Below are 14,930 nucleotides of genomic sequence, written 5' to 3' on the forward strand. Positions count from 1 at the left end.
TGAGGGTAGAGCAATGGAACAAATATTGAGAGAAAAAGGATCCTTAAATAACAAGGGATCCAAAGCCCTCTGAAACCAATAGAAAGACTCCCATTGACTTGAATGGGCTGGGGATCAGGCCTGAGAGGAAAAGGGAACTAGAAGCAATAAGCACTGGATGAAAAAGAACCTGACATGCCAGACAAACCTTTCTGTTGCTCTTTCTGATCGAATTAAAACACACACAGGGTGCACTAAAGGGGCTGGGATTTTAATAAGGCATTTGATGCCATGGGGCAGATTCTCCTCTTCTTTAGACCACTGGGAATCTGGTGTAATTCCCCCAAGATCAGACCCAGGTAACTGAACTGAATTTGGCCACATGCATTACTAAATCTTATTTCCACATCAGATAACATTTTACAATACCCATATCAACTCAACAATGGCACCTCCAGGACTCCCGTGCCCCCTCTCCCTGCCCAGATGGAAGAGTGCCACCGGCAGAGCCACCAAAGGCATTTCTTGTAGTCCCTGGGTTTTCCTGGGTAGTCTCCTATCCAGTCGCTGAGCCCTGCTTAGCTTGTAAGAGCTGACAAGAGCATAGGACGAAATGGCGTGGGCCCCACTCCTGATTTCGAAGCAGTGAGTGCCACAGCTCCAACCACATTCTGCTCGGCTGCTCACACGGCCCTCAGCCGGATGTGAGAGGGAGAGAGAGGCACAGGCTGCTCCTACCTGTAACAGTTGTTATTGTACTTGTTGTAGCTGCCCAAGGCTGTCAGGCACCCCTGGCAGATAGCATAAGAGAAGAAGATCTGAGTGCCTGCATCCATCCACACCTAGAACAGAAAAGGACAGAGATTTCCAGCCACGGCTAAGGAAATAAATGATGAAGTCCTGTCAGGGTACACGCACTTCAGGGCAGCAGTCTGTCAGACATGGAGAAATCCACATCAGGCAGAGAAGGGAAGAATCCATACAGGGTGTGACGTGTCTCTGGATTGATTGTCCCAGCTTGGGGGACTGGAGTGAAGATTCCACCATGAAAAGGGAGGATTTTCCTTCTGGACCCCAACGGCTTCTCTCAAATAATCCAAGGAAGAACGGATCTGAGTGGGGAAGGGAGAGTGATTTTTAGCCCTCAGACAGGGGCAGTCAATAGGCAGACCGTGGGCCAAATCTGGACTGCCAGACACTTCTGAACGGACCGCAAAATCTTTGTATTTGCTTATTATCATCATTATTGTTATTGGGGTGTGAAAATATTTCTCTGGAGTCTGGACCTGGACTATACCTTGACCCGGAAATTTGGACCTTGACAAAAAATAATTGACTATCCCTGCCCTAGGGTGTCTGTTGCATAATCTGTCCTTCACCAGCTACCCTGATGGAGGGCATATTCTAAGAGGGCTGTCATCATCCGTTCCCCCGAGGCAGTGATTCAGGGGGCTAGATCAATCCCAAACACCATTCATTTTTTCTAAGCTAAAGGGCCCGGAGAATGTACAGAGAGGGTGCATGGGGATGTGGCATGGTTTAAAGACTGTACCAGCACAAGTTGGAGATCACTTAGCTGCTTGGGAGTGAAAAAACCAATAGTATCTCACAAAGCCATCCCAAACAAGTGCCAATAAAACCTTTATATGACACCACACCACCTGGTATTCCCTACACATGAGGGTGGAGGAAGATCAGGACAATGGGAGCAGCCAGGAGATGTTGGGTTCATAGTATCTCATCACCACCATGGTTTTCATTAACTCATCCCAGCACCCATCGAGAGCAGCAGAGTTTGTTGTTTATTTCAGCCTTCAGCCGCTGGCTCCTCCTCCACTTCACTGTATTGATAGCACTTTCTCTCACACAGTGTGATGCTAGTGTACAGAGCCACAAAGATGGGCTGCAGTGCTCAGAATCTTCCACACAGCCAGGGAAGGATATTAGTAGCAAGTTAACAGCCAGGAAGGAACACCTTGTCCAGTATCCTTGCTGTACCCTAAACGGTGCCCAGCAGGCTTCCAAGTGGCTGCAAATTGGCAGGCCTTCAAATACAGGCAGCCAGCCACTGCTGTTTTGAGTTAACGGAGATCCCTCATGGATTCAGACCTACAGATTCACCCAGGAACCTTCCCCGCTTGTCTCCTTCCCCCTCTTGTCCCCCCTACCCCCATTATAATCAAGGTCCAACCTTCTCCACAGAATTTGGACTCAAATTCTGCAGCAAGGTGTCTGGCTCCTGCAGCTCTCCCACGTGGCAGACCAGAAATTTCATATCAACTTCATTTAGATTAGAAAATGGAGGTTTTTAATGAATTAACTGAACACGAAAGAACACTCAACCCGTGTTGTTTATTTTCATATTAAAATTCCATTTAATTTAGGCTGTCTCCATGTTTTCAACATGTCACCGATTTTTGTGTTGACAAGACATAACTGCATCTGAAAGTCATCGGGGGAAGCTGGAGGTGTTAGCAACTGGGTAAGGAGCAGTTGGGCCTTTTGCCATCTGGGAAGATGCGGGAGACAGTTTGAGATGTGGGAAAAGCACATTAGCTGATTGCTTCTGCTACAATAATCAGCAGTGAAATAATTAACGTTTAAATACCCTCCGTTAGGTCTCAGAATTAACACCCCATTGGGATGCATGGAACAATAGTTTGGAGATCTGCAAACTCAGCTTTTCCCCCCCATACGGATAAGGGCTAGAAACATAATGTTTTTTAAATTAAAGCCAAGATTCTGGAGCACAATTCTGCAAGAAGGTGCTGATTTCACAGCAAATGCCAGAAATGGCGAATCTCAGAATAAACGGGCTCCTGTTTATAAAAACTGACCATTTGTAGCTCCAATAGTTACCTACACACCTACTGCAGTTTGTCTTATACTAGGAAGCTTGTCTCCCTGAGGAAGCTCCAGCCTCTTCCAAGAAAAGCTCAAGCTGGGCCAGAGAGCATGCAGAGAGAGGTTTTTTTCTCCGTTTGTTCATCATCATTTCACTTAAGGCTCAACAAAACCATCTGTCATATACTGAATATTTCATAGATGCTTCTGCATTTGCCAAGCCCCTAAATGGGAATGACCTAACACATCCATATGTTTAAAATACACTGACAAAAAGGTTATATTTGTGCTGGGCTGAGATTCCCCCATCAACCCTTTTAAAGAGGCCTCAGTATTGTGTCGGTCTCTTAGGGGAGGGAAGTCCAACCTGATCTAGATAGCAGTCAGTTAAGGCCTGATCCTGCGAGGTGCTGAACCCCTGCTTTTCCCATCACCACTTTGTTGGAGTCTCTCCACACCTCACAGTATCAGGCTGTATTCACTCACCTGTGGGTCTGCAAGCCTGGAAATGTCTGGCCTCAGGTAGAACATGATCCCCTCAGCAGCACCAGGCAGGGTAACCCCTCGAATCAGCAAGACAAAAAGCATCAAGCAGGGAAATGTGGCAGTGAAGTAAACAACCTGGAAGCAGAGAGAAGGATAAAAACGAGCTGTTGTCACCCTATAGATTATACATCAAAAGCAAATCCCCTAACTCTATTATTAACAACACCTGAGTCTTTAAATCCCCAAAGCCTCTGCTTTCACTGAATTCTAATTAAAGGTCATGAAAATATTTCTATTCATGGCCAAGATTTCCAAAAGTGAGCAGTGAATTTGAGGGGGACAAGGCAGCAATTTTCAAAGCGTGATTGCTTACCACACTGAAAAATTTAGCCTCCTTAAGGCATCTCAACTTTAATCTGAGAGCCCCCAAAATCTTGATGTATTTTTGAAAGCCTTGACCACAGTTTTGTAAAGCCCTCCTGTCCTCTCTTTTGTGTGGGAAATGAAATGCATTGGTTTAGGGAACGGTTTGAGCAGAATGAATCATTCGTCAAGCCCCTTTTTCTGCTTCTGGAATTGAATATCAGTGAGCAAGCTGCAATTTCCCTAAATGTATTCATTATTCAGATTCATTCAAATAATATCCTTTTGAATTTTTGTTCACACTATGGATCGATCGTAAATATTCAAACGTCTAACTGTGTTATTGACTGTGATTGGTCAAATAAGTCAGATGGTGCTGTTTCTGTTCCCTGATTGGAGGAGCACACAAGCACTGCTGACACTGAAATTTGTCTCTGAAATTCACATTTTGTGAACATTTATGCTAGTAAACCAGATTTATTCGAAGTATGAGGAAAGTAAACACAAAAGGAACACAAATGTGGCCAAAGTGAACTGGTTTTGAAAAACCACTCATTCAGACTTTTCATATGAATTATTCTCCCAGCTCTAGTATCTGGTACCGGGCCTTTAAGTATTGACTATGAAAAATTAACTTTCAGTCAAGAGTTGACTTCCTGTTGACTACAAAGTTCTGTAGACGATCTCTGAAAATAATCTTACACCACTGCAAATATTAAACCAAGGTATGTACTTCTTAAGAGATTCTGTGATCTCTCTACTGCTTGTTCATAATATGTCAAAGCACAACTTTTTCTGGCAGTAAGAAACAGAGCAGAACAGTTAAATTACTTGACAGCATCCCATCAGATTATTAGATTTTAAAGGCAGAAAGGACCATTATGATCATCTAATCTGACCTCATGGTTAGCACAGGCCATAGAATTTCACACAGCAATTTCTGCATTAAGCCCATAACTTCTGACTGAGCTAGAAAATTTATTGTAGAAAAACATCTAGGCTTGTTTAAAGACTTGGAATGATGGAGAATCCACCACATTCCTAGGTAAATTGCTCCAATGGTTAATTACTCTCACTGTTAAACATTTGCACCTTATTTCTAGCCTGAATTGGTCAAACTTCAGCTGCCAACTGTGGGACTTTGCTAGATTAAGGAGCCATCTACTGTCAGAAATATTCTGCCCATGTAAATACTTATGACTGATCAAGTCACCTCTTAACATTCTCTTTGTTAAGATAAATAGATTGAACTTTCTTTAGTCTCTCACTGTCAGTAGTTATGGTTGGAAAAATTTTGATCAAACTATTTTTGCCCATCAAAATATGCTGATTTGTCAAAACCAAAATTTTTAATGGAAAAGGGTCAGTTTCCACAAATTGGTACTCAAAATGTTTTGTATATAAAGTTTTACAATTGCCAACATGACAAATTCTGGCTTACCAGTTCAAAACAATTTTAGGTTTAGAAAACTAAACTAATGGAAGTAAAAAAAAAAAAAAAGTTGAAATCTTGTAAGAGAAATGAAACATTGCAAAATTATTGAAACTAGAAGTTTCAATTGACCCAAATTGAATTATTATTTTTTTTTTATTTTCAGTTTGTGAAAATTTTTAATATTTTGACCTTTTGTCCTGATTCAAGATGGGAAAGTTTTCTGAAATCTCAAAAGTTTCCACAGGACAGGAAAACCGTTTCCAGGTTGGCTTTAACTGCAAGACAGATTTTCCAGGCATCAGATCATTCTTGTAGCTCTTCTGAATCCTTTCCAATTTTTCAACATCATTTTAAAGTATCTTTTTAAATCCGCATGTTTACACTTCAGTATTTGATTGTTTTCTGAAGTGCAAAGAGAGAAGAGTGGGGAGGAGACATGGGTTTTAATTGAGTCCCCTGGGTCTCCACACATATGCAGCAAGCAGGAGAGAGCAACTCAGTACATTTCCATTAAATGGAAAGAGTCTTGCAGGCTCCACACATCCCCATCTGAGAGTTGAACCAAGGAGCACAGTGGTAAAAAGGTTGTAAATATGGGAGATGAAGACAGCCCTGTGGACTCAGCAGCTCATTGACGCAGAACTAAAGAGATGTGTCTATTGTGAAGGATGCGTCCCGATACCTGTACCAGGAAAAGCTGAGAGTAGTGGGAGCTTCATGGATGGAGAGAGAGCAAATAGTGGGAAACATCTTTTATGGAAGAAGGGGATTGAAGAAACTGGCCACTCACCCCTCAGCGATTGTCACAGGTCCTCTAGAATGTGCAAGACCAACCCTGAGTAGTATAACCCACCCTCACTGCTGCTCAGGAGGTTATACTTCAGCCCTGCACCATTGAAGCCTGAGTGGCTTCTTTAAGCCTCCCATGTGAAATATGTTATGCTCATCCAATCCAGGAATAGAAACAATACCATGTGACTTATGCAATCACAACCAGCCAGCCCAGCTCAAATTTTCAGTATCAAGTGTGGAATGCTCACAGCAGCGCCCTGTTTGTGAGCAATCCATTGGGTTAAAGAAAAAAGACAGAAACCCCCAAACTGAGCAATTAGAAATAATGAGGAAGTGGGAGGTAACCGCAATGAACCCCCTAAGGAGATTATTTCTAGTGGGATATTCACTCAGCTCTGGTGTTTAATTATTATTGGTGATTGGAGATTTGACATTAAAACAGGTTAATGGTGCAAAAGCCACCAGACCACTTGGGGACTGTGCATCAGCCCAGATTGTGTGTTGCTAATGGTGAAGCAGCGTCTTTCACAAGGTTTCCCCATTACAGTGGACCATGCTGGTCTAGGACTTCACCGTTTCTTCTAAGATCTTTCCCTTGTCTCCCCTCTGATTGACTGACTTTCTTTGCTCTTCTCATAATGGACTAAATTCAGACCCAGCGTAAGCAGCTGTGACCTCAATGCAGTTGCTCCCACCCATGCCAATCCGAGTATGGCCCTATGTCTTGTGTGTTCCCTGCCTCCTTTCTTCTTCTCTCTGTATCCTGGAGAAGGCTAAGAAGGGGGGAAAGAGATATAATGGTAGCTAGGAGGAGGTTTAGGGACTAAGGGGACAGAGTTTGCTCTTACTTTGCCTGTGGACTTGACTCCTTTCCAGATGCAGAAGTAGCAGATGACCCAGGCGAGCAGGAGGCAGAGAGCCAGCTCCCAGCGCACAGTGCCCAGATTGTGAATACCGTCTGTGAACCCCAGGGCTCGCTTCCTGCCAGTGCAGGAGGAGGGAGAAAGGTTAACATCCCAGACTTGACTCTTCCAGCAGCCCCCCGCCCAGAGTTTTCATACACATCCCATAGCGCAGCTGCCCAATCTCCCCCATCACTCCTGCTTCCAGTCACCCTAGCCCTGACAGCATTACTGTATTCTTGGTCACCACAATGCCTTAGGTGTCTCTGGAATCCCCTCGCAGCCTGGCCCCTGCAGTTCCACCTCACCCTTTAGTCAGCCTGGGCTCTCCAACTCTCCCAAAGCCCTCAATAGCCCCACTGCAGCCCCCAACCATTCACAGCACAGTCACTCCCGATCTCACATCACTGCCATCCCTTTGGCTGCCTCTCAGGCCACACTCCATCAGCAGCCTCCCCTGCAGCCCCCTGGTATCATCCATGGCTCCTAATCACCTGCTGGCTACTTTCTTTCCTCCAACCACCCCATGTTCTATGGCTCTCTCCAGGAACCCTTATGGTTATGGCCCTCATTCATCCCTACAGGTTCCCCTCAGCACCCAGGCTCCCTAAGGCTATGTCTACATGATGAGCGGGGGAGCGGGGTGATTCCCACTTCACCCAGCCATACTCGCCCTCACACTCACCTGAGTTAGCACACTGACAATAGCAGTGTAGCCGTGGTAGCATGGGCAGGGGTGGCTTGTGCTAGCAGCCCCCACTATGTACCCATGGAGTTCAGGAGGTTTGTACTCAGGGCATCTAGCACGGTGCTGTCTCTGCCCATGCTACCATGGCTACACTACTATTTCTACTCTTTTACGCATGTTAGCTCAGATGAGAGCTGGCATCAGTATATCTACACCCCCGTTCATAGTGTAGACATAGCATAACGGGGACCATGTGAGAACTGACCACCATGTCCAGACAGTTCCCCTGCAGCCTCTCACTACCCTAATAGCTATGACAACTCTATGTCCTCCCGGCCAACCCCCCCCCCCACCCCAAACTCTAGGGGCTCCCTTGTAGCTGGCAACGTTGTACTGAAATCACAATGGTTTTTGTAGCTATTGGTGGATGGTCCCAGGGCACAGGAGCCTGACACTGAAGTTCCAACTCTTCCTCTGGCTCATCCTTTTGCATTCGACAAGTCACTTCACCAATGGGGAAGCTGAGACACAGCAAAGAAAAACCAGCAGCTGGCCCATGCCAGCTGACTCAGGCTCGTGGGGGTTGGGCTGTGGGGCTGTTTCACTGCAATGTAGATTCCTGAGCTCGGGCTGGAGCCCAGAATCAGGGACCCTCCCACCCGGCAGGGTTCTAGAACCCAGGCTCCAGCCCAAGCCTGGACGTCTACACAGCAATGAAACAGCCCCGCAAGCCCGAGTCGCCTGGCACAGGCCAGCCGTGAGTGTCTAGTTGCTGTGTAGACATACCCAGACAGGCTAAGTGGGATAATGGATACTGATCACCTTTGCAAAGCACTTTGAAAGTGATGGATGAAAACGTGCTATTGTGATTGAGCCCCTGATTCCCACTTGCTTCCCGTGACTTCCCTAGATTGGGAGGGGGGCACGGTTGTGAGTGCGAGTCCTTACAATTACAACTCCCATATTGTTCACGCCCCTTGAGGGCCAGTGCTGGATGATTCCCTACAGTGTATTCTGCAGCATTTCTCCTTTCAGGACTCCTCTCGGGTGCTACGTCTGTTTGCCCTCTGGGTGGTTTCACGGGGTGCATTAGGTACCCAGACGTAAAGAATCACAGAAAAAGTTGCTTTCCTCTAACAAAGAACAAAGAACTCAATTAGAATAAGGGAAAAAGCTACTTTGTCTCTTCCTGCTTCACTGCAGAGCATCTTTGCAGAATCTCTTCCAGCCCCCTCCCACCTGGCCTCCTGCTCTAGATAGATCATCACACTTGGTGTGCATACACGCGTGCCCGCTGGGTGTCTGTCAGGGCGGCCCTGCCAACATGTGTTCAGGCCCTGTGTATCCACAACCTGCGGGTGCTGAGTGCATCTGCCATGTCAGAAAGAATGTGTCCATGTGCGTATGTGCATATGTTCTCGGTAAGGGTCTATGTCTGACCTCTGGGGCTGTGTGGTGCATGGGGTGAGACAGCGTGTGTCTTGGGAGTGCCCACGTGCCCCATGGATTTCTGTCAGTCAGTGTGCCCAGTCAGTATGCAAGTTTGCATGTGCAGTGAGTGTGCTCATGTGCCCCATGATGTGCAATGTGCCATAGGTCTGGGTTCTGAGATGTGGCACTTGCACATCTTTTTTGGCCTTACAGAGACTCCATTTGGAGTATTCACACTGCTGTGACCGCTTGAGGAGAGAAGAGTGTGAAACCGGGGTACGTACTCCCAGAACTCAGTTACTGGGGACGTGGCATTAGCAGGCGCTGTCCAGTTCTCCACGTTACAGTGATTCAGAAAGTCCACGCAGCGATCTACAAAGGAGGAAGCAAGTCGGTGAGCCCGGAGAATTCTCATGTTTCTCAGCCTTTGTGCTCTCTCCCGCCTCCTCCCTGTTCACTCCAGCTGCACACAAACACTTCACGCTGCCCTGTAAAACATCACTCTCCCCCCACCACTGCCAGAATCCTAGTCCAGGAACAGCCAGAGGGATGAGGGAAGTGGAAGCTCCCTACTGAATAGAACCCAGATGGCTGTGGAATGCAGGGTACTGTGGGGCAGCGACTATGGTTACCCAGGCTGGGAAGTTACTTAATGTTAAGAGATAGCTCAGAGAGGAATTTCCCTGGCTTTCCCCACAAATAAAGCTCTGCTTCTGGAGCTACAGGAGTTGGATCTCCCTTTGGGGAAGGCAGTGACCCCTGTCAGGGGTATGGCCAGGGAAGGACTGTGAGTCGACTGAACATGGAGAGGGGAACTTTCATAGATCCGCAGATTCCACGGCCAGAAGGGACCACTGCGACCAGCCAGTCTGGCCTCCTGGATGACACAGGCCATAGACCTTCCCCAAAATAATCCCCAGAGCAAATCTTTCAGAAAAACATCCAACCTTGATTTGAGACTTTAAGAGTTTTGCCAGGAAAGCTTATTTTACTCAGGGAACGAGGGGGGGGGGGGTGAGCTGGAATAAGCTATACTGGAAAAAGCACAATTTTGCCAGTATAAGCTGCAACCACATGAGACGTGCTTTACCTGTACAGTACATGGTGCAGCTATCTCGACAGTGAACTCCTAGCAGAGACCTGGCCTGAGTGAGCCAAAGACTGACTGAACAAACAGTTCTCTGCTGTGACAGAGGCTGGCCCAGATGCTTGAGGGTCTGAGGTGCAGTGAGTGGGTTGTGCTGTACCCCGTTACACTAGATAAGGGCAGTGCCAGCTCCAGTGAAAAGCTCCTTCCATGGCTTAGAGTGGGGTGAGGACTCCAGACTAAAGCTGGTCTGAACATGGGCTTTTTTTGCTGCTGAAAATTTTGAATTTCCCATGAAAAATCGAAAACCAAAACATTTTGATTCAGAAATGCTGCCATAGAGTTGTAGTTTGGATGTTGCATGCTACCGCTATGAGCTGAGTTCCCTGGTCAGACTACCTAACCCATGATGCACCATGGTCTCTCCTCATGGTGTCAGGAGGCTGTTGCATCCTGGCCATGGTGCATCATGGGAGAAGTAGTCTAGCTGGGGAGCCCAGCCCATATCGAAGAATGGACACATGAGCAGAGCTGGATTTCCCATTAGGCACAGTAGGCATGTGACTAGGGGCACCTAAAAATTCAATTTTTGCCAGGTCCCAGCAGGGGTGGGGCCAGAGTCAGCTGAGCGAGAGATGGCCCCATGCAGCCCTGCTGGATCGCTCCTCGCTCAGCCCAGCAGACACAGTCACCTCCCAGTGGGGCTGGTGAGTGCAGTCGGGGGGCAGAGCAGGTCTCTGGCAGGGTTGTGGAGAGGCTCTGGGTAGTGGGGGGTTTGTGGAGGGGCGCTGGGCAGTGGGGGGTGCGGGAGGTATATGTGTGTTGGGGCAGTGCGGGGTCTGTGGTCAGGGCCGGCTCCAGGCACCAGCGCAGCAAGCAGGTGCTTGGGGCGGCCAAGGGGAAGGGGAGGCACGTCCAGCTCTTCGGCGGCAATTCGGCAGTGGGTTCCTCGGTCCCACTCAGAGGGAAGGACCTGCCACCGAAGTGCCCCCAAAGAAGAAAGCGGCGCGGTGGAGCTGCCGCTGAAGTGCCGAAGTGCCGCCGTTCTCGATCGCGGCTTTTTTTTCCCCACCGCTTGTGGCGGCAAAAACCCTGGAGCCGGCCCTGTCTGTGGTGGAGGGGGTTGGATGGCGGGATGCCTAAAAGTTAAAAGTGGCAGTACCCCCACTGCCCGCAATGGTTAGGTGCTCCGAGCCACTGTGGGGATACCCCACAGTTCCCGTCTGCTGCCAGGCAGCGGGGACCCCTGGAGCTCCCGTCCAGGGGCGGATAAGGGGTTTGTGGGGCTCTGGGCCAGAGCAAGTGGGGGACACTCCCCACCCCTTACACCTGCAGTCCCTCCCACCCCCACTCCTGCTGGGGAAATGGGGTCAGAGCACAGGGGCTTGCTCTGCCTCCCCCTCACCCCGCTACTCATGCTGGGGAGAGGGGTCAGGGTGCGGGGGGCTTCTCTCGCTCCCCATCAAGAGCGCCGGGTGGGGGGGGGGGAGTGGGACAAGCCCCCGCACCCTGACCCCGCTCCCGGGCAGGAGTGCGGGGCGGGCAGTGGAACAGGTCAGGGCACCGGAGTGCCCATTTTTCCGGGAGCCCCCAGTTGACCAGGACCCCTGGGCATGGGCCCTGTTGGCCCAGTGGCTAATCTGCCACAGCTCCCAGCTGCTGCGGGTGGCTGGGGATCACCCCACAGCTCCCAGATGCTGCCTGGCAACGGGGGCCCCGGATCCGAGCTGCCACAAATGGTGGGGGGACCCTGCTGCTCCTGGCTGCCGTGGGGGGAGGCCCCCACTTATCCCAGCCTCCGTAGGCAGTGGGGGGCCCCGGAGCGCCAAGTCACGGGTGGCAGGAGACTCTGGAGCTCCGAGCCCCTGCGGGCGGGGGTGGGGAGCTCCGAGCCAGAGGGCCCTGCAGCTACCCAGACACCAGGGAAGGTGTGCGGACCCTGCCTAGGAGCATGCAAGGTGTAAATCCAGCCCTGCACATGAGGAAACCCATTTGGCCCACAACTGCATATTGAAATCAAAATATTTTAGTTTTCAGCTGAATATTTCAATGAAAATTCAAAATTTTCCACATAAAGCAAACAATGCAAAAAAATGTGTTTAATCAAATACCCAATTTCTGTCTAAAAGCAGTTTTGATGGAAAGTTTTCAAACCCAGATCCTCTTTCCAGAAGCAGACTAGCTGAAGTTGTACCTGAGTTCCAAGGATTATTACAGGTGGCCCAGGGAAGCACAGCAGTAAAGGAGCTGAACAGGTAGAAGATAACCCAAGATAGGATGACAATGTAGTAGATATTCAGATAGGATTCGATGACTTGTGAGGCATAACCAGTTCCTAAGAGGGAAAGTGACAGGGGTTAGGAAATGGCCCCCCAGGCTAGCCCCAAATATATCAGACTTTAGCTTCAAATAGTGCCATAGGCCACATCCCACTGGAGTTGTGGGCAGGGCAGATTAATGAGCAATATGGTTCACCAAAGAATCCTGTAAGACTCAGGTTGAGGGTGGGAGATCCAGATGTGGTTCATCATGGTGGAGAAATCAGAAATAAAAAGGGTTTTCACTGCTAACTACATCCCATGCCCAAAGAATGGGGCCAGAGCAAAAGCATAGGGTCAGGAAGGTGGTGGAATCTCCATCCTTATTGGTTTTTAAAGCCCAGCTTGACAAAGCCCTGGCTGGGATGATTTAGTTGTGGTTGGTCCTGTTTTGAGCAGGGGGTAGGACTAGATGACCTCCTGTGGTCTCTTCCAACTCTAATCTTCTATGATTCTAGGAGGTAGCTTCTAATCCTGGCCCTGCGAATATCAGCAAATGCCAATCTGAGCAAATCACTTAATCATTCTGTACTTCAGTTTCCCCGTCTGTAAAATGGGGATCATAAAACTTCAGGATAGTTGTGAGGTTAATTCTCTGCGGTTTTAAAGTAGAGCTGTTCAGAAAACAAGAATTCCATTTCACAAAAAAGTCCAGGTTTTATCATTTGTTTTTGTTCTGCTTCAGAACAAAAACTAGACCTTTTGAAACTTTTCACACAAAAACCCATGAGACCCAGAAATTACCATCGTGGACCCGAGAAAGCCATTCATTGACTCACCTTCAAAGAGAGGGCAGATCTTCCTCCAGGCGGTGACCCCTCCGTGGCTGGTGTACTGTCCTAGTGCTGTCTCCAGGAAGAACATGGGGATCCCACAGGTGAAGACGAAGATGAGGTAGGGGATAAAAAAGGCACCTGCAGAGAGAGAGAGAGAGAGAGAGAGAGAGTGGGTAGCAAATGGAGGAATCTTTACTACTCGACATTATCATAATCACCCATTACCAGGTACACTAACAAGCGAGATGTACCATCAAGGCTCAGGTAAACACCCTTGAATGTAAATGTCTATCTGAACTAAATGGACCTGGTGGGCCTGCAAAACTGTGCAGATCTTGCCAGGGCCGCCCAGAGGATTCAGGGGGCCTGGGGCAAAGCAATTTCGGGGGCCCCTTCCATAAAAAAAAGTTGCAATACTATAGAATACTATATTCTTTTGGGGGCCCCTGCGGGGCCCAGGGCCTGGGGAAAATTGCCCCTCTGGGCGGCCCTGGATCTTGCAAGAGAACAGCCTCTCGGCTTTCTTCTTCTTGTCCTGGAAATACCACAAGCACCCCCGTCCTCGTGCTATTTCAGCACTTCTGCGTCTGGTCCTGGCCAGAACCTGGAAGAGCAGAATGGCAAGAAGACAAAAAAAGACACAGAAAATAAACGTTGACTATACTTTTCAGCCCTTAAAACTGGTATGAGCAAAGGTTTGGGAAGATAAGAGGAAATCTTATTGTATCCAAACTGGGTCCTCCTGGGCCAACATCTCACACAGACTGGGCTTTTATGGACTTACCACCTCCATTTTTGTAACAGAGATAAGGGAATCTCCAGACATTGCCCAGGCCAATGATCTTCCCAGACATGGAGAGCATAAACTCCATTTTATTATTCCACTGGTCTCTTGGCTCCATTTCTGGCTTCTCCTTTTCGAGCCGCACCATGCCCCCATGGGGCTCAGCCTCCACAGCTGCTTTACTTTCCAAGGCCCAACAGAGCAGGGGAAACTGGGAGGGAAAACAGAACACAGACTGTAAGAAGCTGTTACAGGACACACAGGTGAAATGAGCCTGGAAGGGACTCAGCCACCCAACTGGACACATTCGTATTGTTGTGACAGAAGCCTCAGCTCAGGGCAATTCCCAGCATAGTCCAGGGAAACTCCATCTGAGAACTAGCTGCACCATGGAAGGGGCTGTTTCTTAGAAGATGGAAGCAAATTGAGTCATCAGCTGAAACGGAATCCTGGCCCCACCTTCATCTCCACCTCCCTTTGACTAGACCCACCTCATCCCCATCCTCTTATTCCCAATAGCCTCCCTGTCACTGATGACAAAACCTTTTTAAAATCTCCGGATATAATTTTATGACCAATAATTCCAGGAAAGGGAAAAGCAATCAAAGTAAATGCTGTGGGGAGATACATTGATCAAAACATCTATGGGGATCAGGAAGAATTCCCTCAGAGTGCGCAATATTGTACAATTGACCAGGTGAATTACAGGGTGTTTGCCTTCCTCTCGAGTAACATATCTGATACTGGCCACTGTCAGAGGCAGGATAGTGAATTTGCTGGATCAAGTGTCTAAACAAGTATGGAAAATCCTATTGTCCTATTTCCAGACATTGCCAGGAGTCCTGAATTACTATTTTTTGACCCACTAGCCAACAAAGCTTTTTACATCATAGCATGTCATGGGAGCAGAATGTAAACACACTCCTTTGACCTAAGTCTCCCTCAATAACAAGAGAAAAAAATGATTACCTACCTTTCATAACTGTTGTTCTTCGAGATGTGTTGCTCATGTCCATCCCATTCTAGGTGTGCATGTGCCCATGTG

General features: G+C 48.2%; 1 protein-coding gene across 1 annotated transcript in view; it reads right to left on the reverse strand.

Moving 5' to 3' along the window:
• Positions 1-14,033, reverse strand: part of LOC135881381 (sodium- and chloride-dependent betaine transporter-like) — a 77,873-nt gene extending 63,840 nt beyond the window's left edge. The window contains exons 1-7 of the mRNA XM_065408066.1: positions 13,886-14,033; positions 13,105-13,239; positions 12,202-12,342; positions 9,205-9,292; positions 6,748-6,880; positions 3,310-3,444; positions 718-821 (exon numbers count right to left, since the gene is read on the reverse strand). Of these exons, the coding sequence (XP_065264138.1) occupies positions 718-821; positions 3,310-3,444; positions 6,748-6,880; positions 9,205-9,292; positions 12,202-12,342; positions 13,105-13,239; positions 13,886-14,033 (884 nt within the window). The remainder of the gene's footprint in view (positions 1-717; positions 822-3,309; positions 3,445-6,747; positions 6,881-9,204; positions 9,293-12,201; positions 12,343-13,104; positions 13,240-13,885) is intronic.
• Positions 14,034-14,930: the final 897 nt, after the last annotated feature.

Source organism: Emys orbicularis, chromosome 1 (genome assembly GCF_028017835.1).
Source record: "Emys orbicularis isolate rEmyOrb1 chromosome 1, rEmyOrb1.hap1, whole genome shotgun sequence".
Lineage (NCBI taxonomy): Eukaryota > Metazoa > Chordata > Testudines > Emydidae > Emys > Emys orbicularis.